Below are 19,187 nucleotides of genomic sequence, written 5' to 3'. Positions count from 1 at the left end.
AGTTTTGAGATTATTTGAACTTTCACGTTTCCCCAACTGATGTTGGAGTAAACATCAACTACAAATTGTCTACTTTAGGTATATCTTATTTTTCAACTTTTTTTTTAATACTATAAGTATCAACTTATCACACCTCCACTCTTTAATTTGTTTAAGGTAGGTTTTTTTGTTTTTTTTACACGAACAATGTTCTTCTTAAATAAAAGAATAGTCTTTTACTTAAAGCAAGTTAATAAGTAGTTAGAAATATATTATAAATAGTTTTTTTTTTTAAATATTCAAATATGTTTTTATTTTTAATAAAAGTGATTAGTTTTTATTTTGAAATTTTCTTAGTATAAAACAAATAATTACTATAAAAAATTTAAACCAAGATATAAAAAAATCAATTAAATTTTTTTAAAAACATATTAATTCCAATTTGTGTTGAGTAATATAATTTTTTTTAAATATAAAGAAAAGTTATTATATTATTATTTAAACCTATATATGTATTTTTCATTTTCAATGTTTACGTGCAACGTAGTTTAAACTAGTATATATATTAAAGGTCTAAACCCAAAATTTCCGTTTCCAAACACAAAAATTCCTATTCCTATGGTACTGATGAAAACAATATACATTACATAGATATATATTTTCTGAGAAAGGTAAATAAAGTATTATATACATTAGTGAAATAATTTTGTAATTAGATCTAAAAAGATATAATTTAATAATTTATTTAGAACGACAAAATATCCCGAGTGAGACTTAGACAGCGGTATGCTATAAATATAAACTCCCTACGCTAAAACAGTGGTCATTTATCAAAAGGAAACCCATCCTCTTTTTCGCCTCCAGTTTTCTCTTCTTTAGGGTTTCTCTCTCAGACGCTTAACAATGGCTGACGAAGCGCAGTATTCATCTGGTAGTACTGATACAGTTTCCAACAAGCGCAAGTACGACGACCAACCTCCACCCATGGTCACTCGACGCCCGACTGGCTTTTCCGGCCCCATCACTTCCCCTTCTGCTGATTCGGCACATCCTCCGCCTCCTTCCTACAACAACGTCCCGCCACCTATGGATGAGATCCAGATCGCCAAGCAGCGTGCTCAGGAGATTGCCTCTCGGTTGATTATCTCCAGCGGTGGCGTCGGGGCCGGTGCTGGACCTGGCGTTGGAGCCGATGTCAAACGTCCGAGGGTCGAGAACGGCGGCGGGTTTGATTCATACGACAAGGGTTTTAGTTCTGGTCCAGGTGATTATTATTTTGATTTTCTCTTTCCTTGAATATTTCACGCTTTTGTGTGTTTGTCGAACATGTATTGATTTTCTAACGATTTAGTGAGGTCGAAGTGAGCCGGGTCTTGTATATGGGAAGAAAAGATGAGAGAACACTTGGAGAAAATCTTATTTAGTGCGAGTTATATTCGTCTTGTTCATAAACTAGGGTGTTTATAAAAAAGGTCCAGTGTTCAAGATTTACTAAATGGGTAGAGAAAATGCTTGTCTTTTTCTTTTCTTTTAAGTGAAGTGGTTTGCACTTTTTTATTGCATTTCGCGTAGCCCATACATGGGGGATTAAATAAACGTTTCTGAATTTCAGTATTAGTGGTATAGAATCATAGATAAAGTTTTCTATCAGTTCTAACAAAGCCTATAGATGCCTTTTGTTTGATATATTTTCCATGATTTTTTTACCTTTGTTTCCTGTATAACTTGGTAAAATTTTTTGGTAATGTATTCTGGTTTGAAAGTAAGAATTGTGTAAATGATTGGATGCTCATTGGCGACCTTGATTTGTGTGGATGCAGAGCTGAAGCCTCACATGTCAAGTTCAGCCCCTTCAGCAATACCTGTTTCCTATGGTTTCCAAGGGTCAAGCAAGAAAATTGAAATTCCAAATGGGAGAGTTGGCGTAATTATTGGTAAAGGTGGTGAGACCATCAAGTACCTTCAGCTCCAGTCTGGGGCAAAAATACAAGTTACTCGTGACATGGACGCAGATCCCAATTCTACTACCCGGATGGTTGAGCTAATGGGTACCCCTGATCAAATTGCTAAGGCCGAGCAGCTGATAAATGATGTTCTTTCTGAGGTTGGTCTTACTCTTAGTTTTTGAACTCTATGGTGTGTCTTGGGGGAGCTGCTTCAATATAAGTGTGTGGTCCCCTCTTAAGACCACATTGGTTCGAATAATGGATGAACTATCACCTTACAAATTTTTCCATTACTAACTTTATTTATTGGCTTTATTTATACATTCCATACAAAATATGATTGCAGTGGATGGTAAGGCTGTTAACTTGGCTTGCAAATGTGTTTGTCTCATAAATTTAACATTTGAAACAGGCTGAATCTGGAGGTTCTGGCATAGTATCACGAAGATTAACAGGCCCTTCAGGATCTGAGCAGTTTGTTATGAAAATTCCCAATAATAAGGTTCTTGTGGCATTTTTTTTTAAATTTTCCTAATATTGTTTGTCTATTTTGAGAACATTATTCTTGTTTATTTTTTGTACTTCTGATTGTTATAATGTTTTTTTTCTAGGTTGGCTTGGTTATTGGTAAAGGTGGTGAAACAATCAAAAGTATGCAAGCTAGGACTGGAGCACGTATTCAGGTCTGTTCTCTCTTTACATAGATATATATTTATATATATTTCATGTGTCTTTTAGAAGGCCTCCCAACCTAAGTATGCTATCATTTTTTAAATTTCAATTGTGCTACTAGTTTTCACTTTTCTAGTCACGTAACATCAAACATTGTTTTGAATTTGGATTATATAACATGATCTACTCTTCTTTTCTATAGGTGATACCATTGCACTTACCCCCTGGGGATACATCTACGGAAAGAACCTTACAGATTGATGGTTCAAGCGAGCAGATCGAGTCAGCAAAACAGTTGGTTAATGAAGTTATCAGCGAGGTACGTTTGCAGATTTTGGTTGCATTTTTATTTTGCCTTGTTGTAGTTGGAATTAGTACCTGGTTAACACCTACTTCCATGGACTTTTGTGTTAATTGTTGTTGTAAGGTGATTATAATGATTTTTCCTCCTCGGCTTTGGTTATTTTTATAACTCGTCTGTTGATGTAACTCTTCCATCTTATTCTGAAACTCCTTTAGTTCTATAAATTCTATGAATATTTAGGGTTCTGCCTCAACACCAAGGTCAACATTAAGCACGTGGTGTTGATTGGCTGTTGAATTATTTGCTTTCCTTTACTTGTTCACTTTATGCTGTGATATGGGAGGAATTTGTTATTCGTTGGCTTAAATTACATCACTCAGTTTTTTGTAAATTATGAAATCTGCTTCTTTCTTTTTTTCCTTTTTTTCCCCCTTCCCAGATTATGTTCCCTATTGTAAACATATTCGCTATACACATTCTTGTTAATATTTACCCTGTTTTATTTGTTAAAATTTTGTATTCTAATCATTCTACATCATGCTGCTGTTTGTTTTTTGGGAGGCAATAGTTGAGATTTTTTCCTTTTTTTATGTTCTTGTTGGACAACTGGAGTCAACTAGAAATTGATTTATTTTTTCCTCCACTAATAGTACTTCTTGCCTCTTCTTAATTTTACTCTACTAATGTAACTGGATCTTCTACAAATTTTAGCTTGAACGCTGTATAGTATGCTCAGCATTTGGTTTTCTCGTTTCTTTAACAATTATTAATATGTCGCCCTTCGTGCAAGTCTGCAAAATTGTTTTATTTCTACTGCTTTGCTAATTTGCTGCATTAGATTTTGACTATTTTAATTGTCAAACAGTAGCGAGGGTTGTTCATTCACTGTGCTCATACTCTTTCGTCTTTGAGGGGGGTCCCTTTATAGGTCTATGGAATCAAATGCTGCTCTGTAGTTTCACTCAAGGAATTAGAAGCATTGGAATATACCAACCTGATATACTTTTGGATCTCTTATAGGTTGAGACAGCTTTTGGGTCTTTAACCCCTAATCGATATGGATTTGTAATTATATCTGCAATTGTTTATTCTATATATCCATTAATGCAGAGATGGAGGACATAAGGTTCTGGGTTTGGAAAGAGGTGAAGTTATTTTACAGATTAAACTGCTTAGTAAATTTTTGAAGAGTGATTATTGTATCAGAAAGATTCCCATTGGTGATATGCTGGCTACTTTGGATATTCAGTTTATCAGTCAATATTACTCTTATTAGGTTGTTAAGGTTATATAATATCTCTCCTATTTAAGATGTCTGCAGCCCATTTGGTATTATTCTTGGTTTTATATCTAAGTGTTATATTATTGGGATTATAGACTGTTCAACCGTCACATGTGCTTATTAATTGTGTATCCTGCAACTGATATTGTTATTGGGAACTATTGTAGGGTTAGGGTTATTGGACCATTAGTGACACCAACATGGAATCCTTTATGTTGGTGTTCTCTCAGCATTGCTCTGGTATGGTTCTGAATCCCATATTATAATGATATAAAGTAATGATGTGGAGAGAAGTTGCAGGTTTATCTGTTGGATATTCAAGGTCGTTAGTAAAATTTGAAAATTCACGTTACCATACTACCATTCTTTTTCTGGTGGTTTAATTTGACGTAAGAGAGTCTCAACTTTTAGTCTATAAAATATTTCTTTAGTTCGTAATTGCCTATTTGCTGAGTACCATTTTTTAAATTATTTCAGTTTAATTCTAGGCATGCGGGTTAACTTGTTATATTAACTTACAAATGATGTATTTTTGGTACTCCCATATTTTAGTGTCAACATCACCTGATTGTTCATATGGATATTCGAGAAAGTTCTTAAGACTACTGTCTTGGTTTAGTGTGGTAGCTATTGTTTACCACAGAAAGGATGAATAATCTAGCTATTAATTATTTTCAATTTTTTAAGACTTAAATCGGCCTTATATTTTCTCCTCATTGAAGAATATTTTCTTGTTTTAATCTTTATGGGCTATTTTTATTTACTTCGGAGGTTATGGTTCATTATCCTACAAAGGTTTGCATACATTGTCAATATTTTCCTTCTCATTATCCAAATTGCTCCTCAGCGTTTTTGGAAGAATTTTTCCTATCAATAATTTGCAATTAAACTCTTCGGAATATAAGATATTTTTCACTTCATCTTCTATTGGTGTCTGAAGATTGGTAGTCTATTGGGTCGTTTAGTTTTAGCTTGATATCCAGCTAATTGATTTTTCTATAGAGGATTTGATAATTGGGAAGACATTGCTTTTGTTGTGCTTTGCTATGAACTTGTTTGCCTTTTGTGGCAATTAAGTTCATATATTCTGTTCTGTAAAAGCTTTTGTAGTCGTCTGGTTCTCTTTGCACCCATTCACTTCGAATAGGGAGAGGTTGAGCTTCTGCTGGAGTAACTCAATAACTCATCATCCAGTACGGTATGTTGGTGTTTTATACTCTTCCTAATGCAGTATAAGCTCCTTTAATCCCTCTACAAAACTGACTATGGATTTTTGCATATCCTTGATTTTCAGATTTGGCATTTTCTTTCCATTTCGAATATGAATGTTGTGCTTTCCTCCTCTTATCATGCCCCTTATTGGTGTCTCACGTTAATCGAGAAAGATTCACCTTCGTTTTTTTTCCATGTATTTTCTCCCAGAATCGTGCAAGAAATTCAGGTATGTCAGGAGGGTATAATCAGCAAGGTTATCAAGCTCGACCCCCTTCAAGTTGGGGTCCTCCTGGGGCTCCACCAATGCAGCAGCCTAGTTATGGCTATGGACAGCAAGGCGGATACTCTGCTCCTTCGTCTCAGTATAACATGCCACAACCTCCTTATCAGGGTTATTCCCAACCAGCATCTGGTGGATATGCTTCCAATTGGGACCAGTCTACCGTTCCCCCAAATCAACCTGCTACTCAGGGAAGTGGTTATGATTACTACAGTCAACAGCCTCCGCAGCAACAGCAGACACCTGGAGGTCCTGGTGCTACCGGAGACAACAGTGGTGGTTACAGTTATGGTCAACCACAAGCCTCTACTTATAATCAACAGGGTTACTCTCAAGATGGCTATGGTGGTAATTACCATGCACCTCAGTCTGGTTACGGCCAGCCGCCTACATATGATCAGCAAGGTTATGGTTCTACTGCAAACTATGGTAATGTGGCTAATGCAGGCCAAGATGGGCTCAATTCATATGGGTCTCAAGGGGAGTCATCACAGACGGTCCCTCCTGCTGCACAATCCTCTTCAGTGAGCCAGCAAGGTTATAGTGCAAATCAACAGCCTAGCCCTAACCCAGGGAGTTACCCTCCACCAAGTCAGTCGGGGTACGGCATGACTGCACCTTCCCAAACTGGCTATGGAAATCAACCAGCTGCTCAGACTGCATATGGGGCTGCTGCTTATGGAGCTCCTCAGACTCAGAAACAGCCTGCAAATCCTCCTGCCTATGGTCAGAGCACTCAGTCACCAAGCACACCCAGTGGCTATGGGCAACCTGGTGCATTGCCGTCTGGATATTCAAGCTCTCAGCCTCCTGCATCTGGGTACGCTCAATCAGATTCTGCTTCTCAACGTGCTCCACCAACCAGTTATGGTACTGCAGCTCAGCCGGGGTTTGCGCCACCACCTTATGGTGTTCCTCCAACAAATCAGCCAGCTTATGGGCAGGCTCCACCACCTTATAGCTCCTCTTATGGTGCTGCTTACCCTCAGCCTCAATATTCATCTGAAGGTAATGCAGGTGGCGCTACTCGTGGGGGCTATGATTCTGCATCGGCTGCTCAGACAGCGCCGCAAAGTGGTGTTGCAAAGGCATCACCAAAAAGTTGATCAATGTATGTGTTTGTTTAGGTGTGTATGTTGCAGAGAACGGTTAACTTTGTTCCTATGGTTAGATTTTATTAGGCCAGGTAGTGTTACGAGACCTCATTAATGCCTGAATTCTTTACTGTATTTGGTTTTGGTATGGTTAAAACGGTTCTGAAGTTTTTCTTACTCTTGCACAACACAATCGTCTCTATAATGCTGGTCTCTAGGCAAACTTTAGGGAATTGAATAATTAGAGAAATTCAATAATATGATTTCATGCATTTAGGATAGTGAACAATTAACCTAAAAGCTATGAAATGGAGCTGCAAATTTTCTTGAAAACAATTATAAATCAGGTGCTAGAAAACCAGCTTTTGAAACGTTATCCTCTATTTTGATCGAGTGTGATAAATTTTTATAGTGAATCAGTATTTGCTCTTATATAAAAGTTATACAAAACGTAAAATGTGTGGCACTGTGAATTTCTATTATTTTTCTCATGTCAATTTAAGTTGAACCCCAAAATCCCAAAAAAAAAGTTCTTTCCCCCCACTCCTGGCTACACCAGAGCTATTCCTATCTTGTATGTTTAAAGGATATTATTCCTAAATGCCAGAAATGCTTTTGGTGAAAGTAACAAGATGAATGCGAGTACTGAACCAAATAACAATTTGATAGCATATTGGAAAGGATCACGATCATCTGCATCTGTTGAGTTTGCATGGGGCGACAAAGCTGTGGCGGACGGAAGAGCTTCAATTACTGCATCAGCCAAATCCAAAATGAATGAAGATTTGCAGTTGAGAGCAGGCACACGCCCCCAGTTTTCGATCCCAGATTCAAGTGCCAAGTGCTTGTACTCCATATCTATTTCCTCAAGAGTCTCAATGTGTTCACTCACAAAGCTGGGAAGAGACACGAAAAGTTATTATAAACAAAACGCCACAAAGGTAGAAGAAAATAGGAAACATGGTAGGAATGCGAGAAATGTCAAACTTCACTGAAAATTTTCCGTTCTCCCAGTCCTCCAAACAAGAAAAACAAATTGTAAATACGTTCAAACAGCATACTGCTTATTAAGAACAGTTGGTTGTTTTAAAGCACAAAACAGTTGGCTTTTACTTTTGAAGAAAACCAGGTTCTACACACATCCAATCCTTCGGGTCTAAGGTTCTCTCCACCATTAAACTTGGATAAGGATTTTGAAATATATACTGGTCACATGATTTAGTCCCGACTACTATTCACTCTAAGATTAGACGAGAACCAAGATGATGAATACGCAACAATATGATCTCCTAGAATTATGAAAATACAAGGAACCAAAAACAATACAATCGATAACAGTTCAACAACCCTTGATGGTTTATGAACAAGGCAACAAGCCATACCTCACGGGAACGGCTAGAAGACTCTTAATACCCTTCTGGCCAAGCTCAACAAGAACTTCATCTGTGTATGGCTTCAGCCATTGTACAGGTCCAACACGGCTCTGAAAATGTAATACACAAACAAAAATGAAAAACTACATGCATGTACTTAGACAAAGAAATAAAACGATAGAACATCTGAACAGTTGAAGTGGCTCAACATGCTTAAGAAAAAGATAGGCAACCAAACCAAGCTTCAAATTTATTACTAACCTGGTATGCAAGAGTATGCTCATTTCCAATTCCTCTAGCTTTCATCTCTTGCATGATTAGGTAGATGCACTCCTCCATTTCATCTTTGTATGGATCACCAGCATTCTCAACATAACTGACTGGAACCCCATGTGCACTAAAGAAAATCATGACCTAAGGTGCAAATGATGCTATATTAAGAACTAATTCACTTGGAGAACCATTGCTGCATAAACTAAAGCATCTCTCTAAAATCAGTTTCAGCAAAAATTAAGTACCTCTTGAGGATTGGCAAAATTCTTCAGCTCTGCCTGAATCAAGTCGGCCATTGACTTAATATACCCTTCTCGTTGATACCAGGATTTTATAATTGAAACAGGCAATGTTGAGAGAGATGCATCTTCCCTGATAACTCATAGTCAACAAGTAGGTATCAGTAATTTTTTTTTATATACTAATATTAAAATCAAAATACTATAATACTGGACAGGATCATCACCTGAACATCTTCTGGAGAACACGAATACTTGACCCAGTTGTAGAAATAGAGTATTGTGGATACAGTGGTAGCACCACAAGTCTTGTTATTGCATCCCTTTTAATCTGCCACAAACAGGAAAAAGGAACCACCATAATGTAATTTCAATATAGTCACAATTAAGGATTTCGAACAATGCTTCAAATACATAGCAAAAATTTGAGGTTACAGGCATATTAGGAAATCACGTGGTCAGTAGTAAATACAAGATTCTCCCCTCCATTTGAATTAGAAGGCAAGGGGAGTAAAAGAAAATGTTACAACGTACTTGCTGAATTGCTTCCTCTGTGAAAGGGTACCAATAGCGCATTCCCACATAGACATTAGCAGATATGTTTTTCTCCTCCAAAGCCATTTTAAGCGCTTGTGCCTGCAGCACGTATCCACAATTTATAAATACGTGAACATTTGTCTCATACCCAATTGGAGATATGCCATAATGAACAAGTTGAGGGAAATAAGAGAGAGGTCAACCAACCTGCTCATCTGTTATTTTACGCAAAGGTGAGCCACCTCCTATTGAAGCATACCCTTCTTTGCTTTTCGGAGCACGAAAGGTAGATATTAATTTTGCCAATGGCTCTTGGAGGAAACGGAACAACCTTGGGAGCCGGATAATATCCTATTTATCATGAAAAGAAGTGAGAATCGATAGATATTGACAAGTTAATGTTTTATTAAGACTAGATACATAAATTAACTAAGATACCGGATCTGCAAATAGATTATACAGAAATGGCTTAACATCATCAAGCGTTTCTGGCCCTCCTAGATTCAGGAGTAGAACTCCAATCTTCTCTTCCACTGCCTGAGAGTGAGATTCCAAAGCAAATTCACCAACAGTGAAAGTTCCTACTGAGCAAAATGCTTGTCCTAGACGGCTTCTCTTCTCAATGGGGCCAGAAAGGTGTAGCCCCTGCATCACATCTCTGTGACCATTAGAACTAGAACAAGAAACCACTAATCCTGTTGACTTATCACGAACTTGCAAACTTCCAGAGGATTTGCAAGAGGAGGACACGCCAGATTTTGGCAAAGAGCATAACCTGAGAATGAAGAACATACATTGAATTCTTAACTTCTATAATAAAAAATCTAGAAACTATTGGAAAAAACCTTCCACTACTTCTGCAGAAAGAAAGTAATCAATCTAAAAACACAAGAACTTACATGAAAAAACTCCAAACCGGAGAAAAAAAAACCACGAATCAGAAAAATTTTACACTTTGAAAAATATTGCCCATCAATTATAAGATTACAAGAACACTCTCTCAAAGCATTACACCACTCACACAAACGAGCTAGTATACCAACTTACTTCAAATTGGAATGATTCGAAAAGTAAGATATATGATCCTTTATAGTGCCCCGACCATCATTTACTTGAACCTTTCAACTGTGTTGGGGCTATTTTGCCAAAACTCAACAAAAACTTCTTAAAAAAATCTGTCATTGTCGTGGCATCTTCGATACAATAAAATAACTAAGAAAGTTCCTTCCCGTCAACTCCAGTTACTATAATCCACAGTCACAAAACTTCACATTGATCGACCTAAAAGGACTGATTCCAAGTTTGCAACACGTAGTAATTTCATCCAATAATCAACATAAAGTTCATATGGGTGCGAAATTTTCAGAGGGTATAAATGATATAAACCGAAATCTACTTTCCAAAGCACAATAAGAGGTGGGTTAAGAATCCGATCACGAATCCGAAACACTAGCAACAGCAGAAGTGATATATTAGAGAACTTACGTTGAAACCCTGTGATCCGAATTGAGGGTATTGGTGTAACCATGAAGCTTCATATTGGAAAGGGCGAGAGAGGAAGAGGTGGCGTCCCTGGAGTCGAAAATTGGAAAAACAATTATCCAAATCCAAAACCCCAGAAAAAATTGAATATACAAATGAGTGAAGAAGACTGGATTCTTAGAGACGATCTTGATTATAAAATTTGAGAAATGGGAAACGTGGAATTCGAAGGATGAAGAAATGGAGAGAAGTCAAAATTGGGGGAAGGAAGGATCTGAGAAGTTTGGCATTGGGAGCGCCAACCACTCTCTCACTATTATATATTCAAAGTTGGTTTCGTGTTGAAGACTCTACGCATCTACGTGTGTGGGCCAAATTCCCCAAGTTTCATTAAATTACATATTTGGCACATATAATTTTGGCGAACTTAAAATTTAATCTCTAGTTGCTTAAATATTTGTAATATATTATAATGTAAAAGAATTTACAAATAAAATAAAATTTAAATTCATCTCTAGTCTACCCGTTCAAGTAGCTAATAAGAGTTTATTGATAAATTTTGTTATATATGCAATTCTTTGAAAATGTTGACATACACTTAATTATTATCTTAAAAGGGTTAATCCACCATAATTACCCTAGAATTTATTCCTATAGTTTGACAAAACTTTCATCATCCCAATTTTTGACAACTAATGTTGACCTTTTTTGTGCAGTTAGGTCAGGTGTCCATTCAGGATTATTGGGATTGACTTTTAGATCAAGGAACCGATAGAGATTTAGAAATATCAGTGGCGATTGCACGACAAATTTAGGAGGCAAGAAACAAAATCCTATTACAAGGAATTTAGGTAGTTAGTATTTTTTTTTGGTGTTTCCATTGTTCACCATATAGTGAGTCGAAGAATACTTTGGGAAGTAAGGATCAGAGATTCACCAATTAGTTGGAGTCTTGGGTTGGTTCTATCTAACTGTAATACATGGAAAGTGAACACTGATGCAGCATGGAGCCCTTCACATCATATTGGTGATCTTGGCTGGGATCTTGGACATGTTCGACAAGTAGTTTGAAAGTAATATCATCTCCTCAAGGGAATAAGTTTATTGAATTCATGATTATTTTAGAAGGTTCATCTAGTGCTCTTTCGTTAGTGTATGGACATGTGATTGTGGAGTCAAATTCTTTGGAGGTAGTGAATTTGCTGAACCATAAGCCATTTAATTTTATAAAGGTGGGGTTCATTATTGGCAATATCAAGTCCTTGACTCAAAGTCATGGGGAGGTCTCCTCCACTTATACCTATCATCAACATAATGACTTAGCACATGCTCTTGCTCAAAAAGCTATAGTGGAGAGCTGTTTGAACCTTCTTAATATTTTCTACCTTAAGTGGTTTGTTTAGATGATATCTAATGATTTTGTTTTATAGTTTTGTTTGATTCTTGTTTATCTAAAAAAGCTGTGTTGGTGAAAATTTAAGTTTTTAAAGAAAAAGAAAAAAAAAACTTTTGGTTGAGAATCCCACTTTGATTTTTTAAAGAGGATTCTCCTTCTTATACTGCCACCTTGGACTATACGTTTGGGCCCCAAGGGGTGCCCATATTTTAAAGGGAGTGAGGATATAATAAATGTGGGTAAGGTGGACATCTCGCGCGCCGTGTTTGGTTGGGTAGTCGTGGCGATTATTTTTTTATTACCCAATAGTTTTGCGCAGTAGTTGGCCTTCGAGGCCTATAAAAGGGTGTCATTTTCTGGTCGGGTCCTGTAGCTCTGTTGGACATAGTTTGGTAAATTCTGGGTTGTTTTATCCTGAGGACGACGTGACACTTCTGTAGAATTGCTTGCACACTTGGACAGAGTCGACCTGTAACAAGTTCCTGTTTTGCAGGTTTCATTTTTTCTTGATGACTGCCGTTCGTGACTGCTCGCTGCTCAGAAATCTTGATCGTCGAAGGGTAACCGGTTCTAACAAGTTGGAATTCATCCCTATTTGTTTAGGCCTCGAGAGAAACAAATATGCTTATGCCATTACAACTTTGGTCTTCTCTCAATGACTTTTTTGATTTGAAGGAATGTTTTTGTAGACAGTTCTATTCACCTCCTTATTAAGGGGTGTTGGCCTGTTGGGGTGGGTGGTTGTGTAGTGTGTTCTGATTTTCCACAAAAAAAAGAAAAAAAAAAAAAGTTGAAATTCATCCTTACAATTTGATGAACTCAAATATAGAGACTAAATTTTAACTTTCTCATAAATTCTTTTCTTCTACTTTTTTTTTTTTATTTATTATTTTTTAATTTTAAGAACCAAGTATTTACACATGTATTATTAGGTAATTGTTTTTTTTTCTTTTGAACAACGATTAATTATTATTAGTTAATTGTTGGAAGTGGAAAAGTTTCTACAAAACTAGCCTTAAATTTGTAAAGGTAAAAATATGGTTAAAATACAATTTTAGTCGGTATATTATGAGGTTTGTTCAATTTTAGTCTCATACTATTAAATATCTAATTTTAGTTTCTATACCTTTAATAAATCTTAAATTAGTCTCTTGATCTTATCTTTAAAGAAATTGACTAAATAATAATAATAATTTTCATCAAAGAGGTAAAATATATGAATATATTTAGAATTTATAGTGAAAATGTGCATATTACAAAAAGTTTTTGAAAAAAATAAGACCCGTTTGGATTGACTATATAAAAAAAATCATTTTTATTTAAATTCTTTTGATAAAAATGTTTTAAAATAAACTTTGAAAGTGTTCCAAAACTATTTAAAATGGTTGCCAAACACTTCAACTTTTAAAAAAATGACTTATTTTCAAAATTAAATCAAACATATCATAAATTTAAGATTTATAGAAAGTACAATGACTAAAATTTGATATTTATAAGTATATAGACTAAAATTGAACAAACTTGAACAATGATATTTTAAAAAAAGATTAAAGACATTTTTTCGAGGAAAATTTTCCAGATAAAAAAAATGTCAAACTATTTACAGAAATAACAAAGAAAATATTGATTAGTGATAGATTTCTATCAGTTTCTATTATTAATAGACACTGATAGACTTATCAAAGTGATTAAAATTTTACTATTTTGTGTAAATAGTTTTCTAATTTTTCAATTTTCGAAAATCTCTCGATGCGATTTTACCATCGCCTCTCACCTAATAACTAAAAAATTTATTCTATGTAGTTTTTTCCTTGCCTAAATGTAAAAAAACAACCAATTGAATTATTCCATTATTCTTCTAAAATTAACTTTTACATATTGATTCGTCCTTTTCACTTTCGTAAAATGTCAAACGTGGAATGGAATATTTTCTATTTTAATCCAAAGAAGTTTCATCACTCAACAATTTTCAACATGTCTCCTCCATTGAGTAGAAAGGCAAGCAAACACATTCAAAAGATTTCATGAGATTATAGGGATGTGAATAACTTCGAAATCTATGCTCCAATACCTTCAGAATTTAATTCAAAATTTCACGATGATGAAAAATAAATAGGGCCAGGTCGGGACGATTTCCCGCCCCGTCCCATCCGGTAAGGAGTTAATTCATTCCCATTACTACTCTTTCTTCATTCTTTTCCTTTTATACATCCCAACTTTGCTTTCTCTATTTTTGAGATCCTCCTAGGCATTTTTAATAAAAATTTAAACAACTTCAATGGAAAATTGTCCAAATTGACCCAAAAACAAAAAATTTGCCTATGATTGACCTCTTTTTGAAAACATATTTGTTTTTTACTTTTTTTCACATGTGAAGTATCATTTTTATCCTTAATATTAAATACTTCTATCTCTTTTTGTTCTTCCCATTCAACAATTAAAAAATGAAAATTCAATGTCAAAAGTAAGGATGTTTTAATATTTTTTTCAATTTAGAAATATGATTGAAAAGAACGTTAAAAAAACGTAAGAAAACGAATAATTAGTTAAAATAGAGTTATATTGACCAAATTACGACCAAAGACAAAATTATCATTTACACGAAAAAAAAGTATCAATTGGAATTATATTTAGGATTAAAACAAAATTATGGTTTGCACAATGGCTGAAATATGTGTGGGTTTGACATGGAGATACCTTTCTTCTAATGGCTTTGTATCCAAGCGAAGCAATCTTCTGCGTACAGAAACGACGCCGTTCTGAGAATCGCGCACTTCCTCTTTTTCTCTGAAATCTCTTTTCGTTTTGGCCATTGTTCTGGAGGCTCAAAGATGGCTTGCTTACACGATCACAGCTGCGAAGATCACGATTGTTCGTCTGATTGGTCTCTTTACAAGAACATAGACCTCCCCAGAGTTAGTGCAAATCTGTCTCTGTCTCTACCACACGAATTTTCTTCTTCGACAATTCATATTACGACTTCGCATCACTTAAAACTCGTTCGTATAATCATTTTCCAGCAAGCAATTTGAAATTTTACAGTCCAGGCTTTGGATTTTAGTTACCTCCGTACCCATTAGCTGAATCAGAATTTCTTACTGTCTTTCTCAATTACACTGCTTAGAAAATTTCTGTGAATTGCAATTGCTCTTGATCCTGAATGAGCTCAATCTTTGTTCCTGTCATTGGCTATGGATGGTTCCTCATATGCAAATTGGGTTTGTCTTAATTAAATTACCTTTTCCCGAGTTGGGTTTATAGCTCAGCTATTTTGCAAGAAGTCAATAATTTATATCTGCATATTTGAAGGAAGTAGAAGAGAATTTGTGCTGATATTTCCATCCTTTTATTCATATTTGAGTTATGCGAGAGTTAAACATGGAACGCAGAGGAAGAACATCATTTATTATGTGTTAGAGGATTTGTAACTTTTTTAGATATTCGTTGCTAGCGCCATTTTAGTGCGAGGTCTTGCAAGCTTAGAGGAGTTTTTCAATAACTGGAATAACTATGAGTGAGATGTTAGCAATGTTGATGGACTTTTCCACTTAACTTTTAAGGCATGAGTAATTCTTTGCGCGGATAGATTGGAATAAGTACTATGGGCGAGGTGTTGATGAAACTGATGAATCTTCCTGTGTATCTTAAGGCTAGAAGAAATGGGTGAGGTTAGATTATGAGTGAATATGTTGAAAGTGCATAATGAACTTGTGTTTCTTTGAGATTGGAAATTATTTAAAGTGCATTACTCATAAAATCACTCTAGCATGCATGGCAACTGCCCCTTCTGCCAACAGCATGTTTCATGTAAGCTTAACAAGCGTGGTTACGTAGTCGTCTCTTTGATAAATGTGGATGGAATTGATTGAATCTAATAAGTAACCTCTATGGGAGAGCTTTGAACTCTTATTGTAGATGATTACATGTCAAACCCACACGTATAATACATTTTTCCCCTCAAAGGAACCAGTGGAGATTTTATTTATGACCACAGGTTCTGTATTTTGTAGGTTTCTGCTTTGAATGAGGCAACACCAGGCAGTGTGAAGTCTGTATTTAAAGCTTGGGAGCATCGGTTAAATTCATCTGGGGTACCTTACCTTTATATCTATGTGTATCAATACCATCTGCCCTGTTTCTAAGATAATGTAGCCTCATGCATTTCATATTTTTATGACAGGATCATTTGGAAAGCAACGATGGTGATCCCGAACTGCTAGTTTTTATCCCGTAGGTGTTTTCTGTACTTCTGGATTCCAACTATTACTGAATACCTCAAAAACATTGAGATTTACTTGATTAACAAGTACAGTTATTGTAATGCTTATTCATTATTTACATGAATATAACAGAATTTATAGTTTCTCAATCATCCCTTTTAGATAGCTCAGGGTGGATATTTATGAAAATAAATAATATATTGAAGATGTAACTTATTATGACTTTCCCATTTTGTTTGTTCTTCTTGTAAAATTCATGCTTTTCCTAAATGATTCCCATATGTACTCAACTATTTCACCTATGTATCCATATTGTTAAATAATGTAAGGAAACGTAGTTTCATGTTCGTACTTAGAGAAAAATGTTTATCAAAGAATCTGTGTGTACGTTGGCTAGTCTGAAACTTCGAAAGCAGTCATGCCAAGAACAATTTTGTTATCTGATAACATCATTTATATTTAAAAATTCATTACCACTTATTTGATGATTAGATTTACATCAGATGTTAAGATTAAAAGCATATCTATCATTGGCGGTCCAGATGGTACTAGTCCTTCAAAGATGCGGGCGTAAGTTTAATTTTCTGAAACTTTCACACACTTGGTTTTGTATGTTATATATTAAGATTTATCACTTCCCTCCCTGCATTAGTTCTTATACGTCAATTTTCCTATACTTTTCATTCCTAATTAGGTTTATCAACCGAGAAGGTATTGACTTCTCTGATGCTCAAAGTATGCAAGCTGTTCAGGTACTGCCTGTCTGCTAATCTGGAGGTTCATGGGGAATTTTTAACACCTAACATATGTTATAATTGTAATGCATTTTATATTATTCTAGGAGTGGGATTTGGCTGAGAATTTGCAAGGAGTACTAGAGTACCAGACAAGGTAAGGATGCTCTGTAGAAGAACATATCTTTGAGATCGGCTGAATGTTTGGATTGATAGCTAAAAAGTTGATCATTATAAACTTTTATGAATAACCATTCTCAGCCTGTGAGTTCTATTCAATGTTATATTACAATTATTTTTTGACAGCTAGTTTATATGCATAATCAGATATTCCAAATTTCAAGGTGTGGCAAATATCACCTTGCATTTTCCTGACAATTATGGTGGTGACTCGACTCAGATACACTACATTGGGTTGAAAGGTGAAGCCACGCAGGTAAAGTTGTTGCAAAGGATCAGTTGATCAATTTGTTAGTTTAAGTAACTTAAATATCTTCATTTTATTCAACAGCTAAAGAGAGATGTTGTAGCAACAATTGTCTATGAAATCACGCCAAATCCTTCTGACCACAAGTAAGTGCCATTTCCATTGATGGACGGTACTGAATATATTCTACTCGTGCTTTTCCTTCAAGAAGGCATTAACTTGGAGTGTTTTTCACACAGTTCAATCCCCATGGTAGAAGATACTGCATTCGTTATAGCTATATATTATCCTTATGAATCTTTGGTTATTTTCTCTCAAAGTATTGTCCTCTGGTTTTGGCCACATCCCTCTACTCAACTTCTTCGAGCATGCCCCTAGATTGAGTTATTAACAGTTTCTTATAAATTACCTATTCTGGGGTTTATCTAGTTCATTTAGCGAAGGAAAGTTCTATTTGCTAATTAGGGTAAAATTTGGGAGTGTCTCAAAAGGGATAAAAAGAGCTAATGCCTACATCTTTGAGACGCTCATTGGACCGAGATATTATTATTTACTGTTATTCTTGTTATGTTTAGGTTGCATCTGAATTTGCTTATGTTCTGTGTTCTATTAATATATTATTTTTTAGTACAACTAGTAGGAAAGTTGGAATTTGAACCTTTGATCTAAAGGGAATGAGTATATGTCAATTACGATTGAGCTAAGTTCACTTTAACTGTTTGTTCTTTGTTATATTCTTGTTTGTACCCTTTCAGTTCCCTTGATGACTAAGCTTGTGCTCATGCGCAGGACTCGAGCCGAAGGTGGTGCTGGATTTTCACATGTCGAATGAAGAAATATTTGGTATCCACCTTTCTGAAATATCCCATCTGTATAATCTCCACTAGATTCTGACTCTTAACTATTTTGAGTTGCATTTACATGCATTTCCTTCCTGCCCTTCTTTTTGTCTAGTAAGTGGAGAATCTCGTCAGTTTCTTGGAAAGAAAGGGACTTTGATGTTGATTAGAAATTTGGAGCTTGACCAAGTAGTGTTTGAACTGTTGAGACAAGTTTCACATCTGCTTAATGTTCAAACCATTTCTAGTTTACAAGTACTGTTTATGATTCCGAGTTTCACCGGCCAATTGTGTTCGCCTTTTGTTTTCTGTGAAGTTGGGAAGAACATGTTTTTTCTTTACTTTCATCATTGAAGTTAAAGTTGGAAAATTGTACAAAATGATCTAAAAAGTAAAAACTTTTCTATGATTGACTTCTTTCGAAAAACTTGTTTGTCATTGACCATTTTAGCATGTGAAATACCACTTTTATCCTCATTATTAAATGCTCTTTCCTCTTATATTACTTACATCTCTTTTGCTTTTCCCTTCCAATAACAACAAAATAAAAAATTCAAAGTTATTTAAAACTAAAGACGCCGTAACATTTTGCTTACTTTATAAGCATGGTTGGCAAGAACGTGAAAAATCATATGAAAATGAGTTATCATTTAATTAAAATATAATTGTATCGACAAAGATATCACAAAAACAAAATTATCATTTGCGCAGGAAAAGTGTGCGATAGCTGATATCAACATATGCGATCGCTTACACGAGCATATGCGATCGCTGACATTAAGTACGCGATCGTTCAATTTTCATTTTGCAATTTTGTTTTGATCATATTTTCGTCAATACAACTCCATTTTTTGTTAAATTATCGCTCATTTTCATACCTTTTTTTCGTGTTCTT

The 19,187-nt window shown here is 35.3% G+C and overlaps 3 protein-coding genes across 5 annotated transcripts; 2 read left to right on the top strand and 1 right to left on the bottom strand.

Moving 5' to 3' along the window:
• The first annotated feature begins 796 nt into the window (after positions 1-796).
• LOC120075307 (far upstream element-binding protein 1) lies at positions 797-6,960 on the top strand. The gene is made up of 6 exons (XM_039028577.1): positions 797-1,243; positions 1,800-2,083; positions 2,338-2,427; positions 2,537-2,608; positions 2,800-2,916; positions 5,606-6,960. The coding sequence occupies exons 1-6, from the start codon at positions 883-885 to the stop codon at positions 6,782-6,784; spliced, it is 2,103 nt and encodes a 700-aa protein (XP_038884505.1). The 5' UTR covers positions 797-882; the 3' UTR covers positions 6,785-6,960.
• A 195-nt stretch (positions 6,961-7,155) lies between these two features.
• LOC120075308 (ferrochelatase-2, chloroplastic) lies at positions 7,156-10,984 on the bottom strand. The gene is made up of 9 exons (XM_039028578.1): positions 10,680-10,984; positions 9,633-9,969; positions 9,402-9,545; positions 9,192-9,293; positions 8,885-8,988; positions 8,664-8,790; positions 8,407-8,559; positions 8,155-8,255; positions 7,156-7,668 (listed from the first exon to the last, which is right to left on the bottom strand). Exons 1-9 carry the CDS (start codon positions 10,730-10,732, stop codon positions 7,353-7,355), a joined length of 1,437 nt encoding a protein of 478 aa, XP_038884506.1. The 5' UTR covers positions 10,733-10,984; the 3' UTR covers positions 7,156-7,352.
• A 3,742-nt stretch (positions 10,985-14,726) lies between these two features.
• LOC120075033 (PITH domain-containing protein 1) lies at positions 14,727-18,572 on the top strand. Of its 3 annotated transcripts, XM_039028178.1 has the most exons (10): positions 14,728-14,987; positions 16,083-16,163; positions 16,253-16,302; positions 16,785-16,862; positions 16,987-17,044; positions 17,134-17,183; positions 17,354-17,462; positions 17,538-17,599; positions 18,243-18,296; positions 18,408-18,572. In XM_039028178.1, exons 1-9 carry the CDS (start codon positions 14,904-14,906, stop codon positions 18,283-18,285), a joined length of 615 nt encoding a protein of 204 aa, XP_038884106.1. In that variant the 5' UTR covers positions 14,728-14,903; the 3' UTR covers positions 18,286-18,296; positions 18,408-18,572. The 3 variants fall into 3 exon arrangements, with proteins under 3 accessions (XP_038884107.1, XP_038884106.1, XP_038884105.1); XM_039028177.1 differs by having other exon boundaries at positions 14,730-14,987; positions 18,243-18,550; XM_039028179.1 differs by lacking the exon at positions 16,785-16,862 and having other exon boundaries at positions 14,727-14,987; positions 18,243-18,550.
• The last annotated feature ends 615 nt before the right edge of the window (positions 18,573-19,187 follow it).

This window comes from Benincasa hispida, chromosome 4 (assembly GCF_009727055.1).
Source record: "Benincasa hispida cultivar B227 chromosome 4, ASM972705v1, whole genome shotgun sequence".
Classification (NCBI taxonomy): domain Eukaryota; kingdom Viridiplantae; phylum Streptophyta; class Magnoliopsida; order Cucurbitales; family Cucurbitaceae; genus Benincasa; species Benincasa hispida.
Note: the sequence above shows the minus strand (reverse complement) of the source record. Positions and strands in the feature narration are given on the sequence as shown.

Bases quoted from the DNA above. Each gene is read 5' to 3' on its own strand.
- LOC120075307 (XM_039028577.1), top strand. From the start codon at position 883: ATGGCTGACGAAGCGCAGTATTCATCTGGTAGTACTGATACAGTTTCC. The intron at 1,244-1,799 runs GTGATTATTATT...GTGTGGATGCAG, and splicing joins GGGTTTTAGTTCTGGTCCAG to AGCTGAAGCCTCACATGTCA. The intron at 2,609-2,799 runs GTCTGTTCTCTC...TCTTTTCTATAG, and splicing joins GGACTGGAGCACGTATTCAG to GTGATACCATTGCACTTACC.
- LOC120075308 (XM_039028578.1), bottom strand. From the start codon at position 10,732: ATGAAGCTTCATGGTTACACCAATACCCTCAATTCGGATCACAGGGTT. The intron at 9,546-9,632 runs GTATCTTAGTTA...CATGATAAATAG, and splicing joins ATAATCTATTTGCAGATCCG to GATATTATCCGGCTCCCAAG. The intron at 8,560-8,663 runs GTACTTAATTTT...TTTGCACCTTAG, and splicing joins ATTTTGCCAATCCTCAAGAG to GTCATGATTTTCTTTAGTGC.
- LOC120075033 (XM_039028178.1), top strand. From the start codon at position 14,904: ATGGCTTGCTTACACGATCACAGCTGCGAAGATCACGATTGTTCGTCT. The intron at 16,863-16,986 runs GTAAGTTTAATT...ATTCCTAATTAG, and splicing joins AGTCCTTCAAAGATGCGGGC to GTTTATCAACCGAGAAGGTA. The intron at 17,184-17,353 runs GTAAGGATGCTC...ATGCATAATCAG, and splicing joins GTACTAGAGTACCAGACAAG to ATATTCCAAATTTCAAGGTG.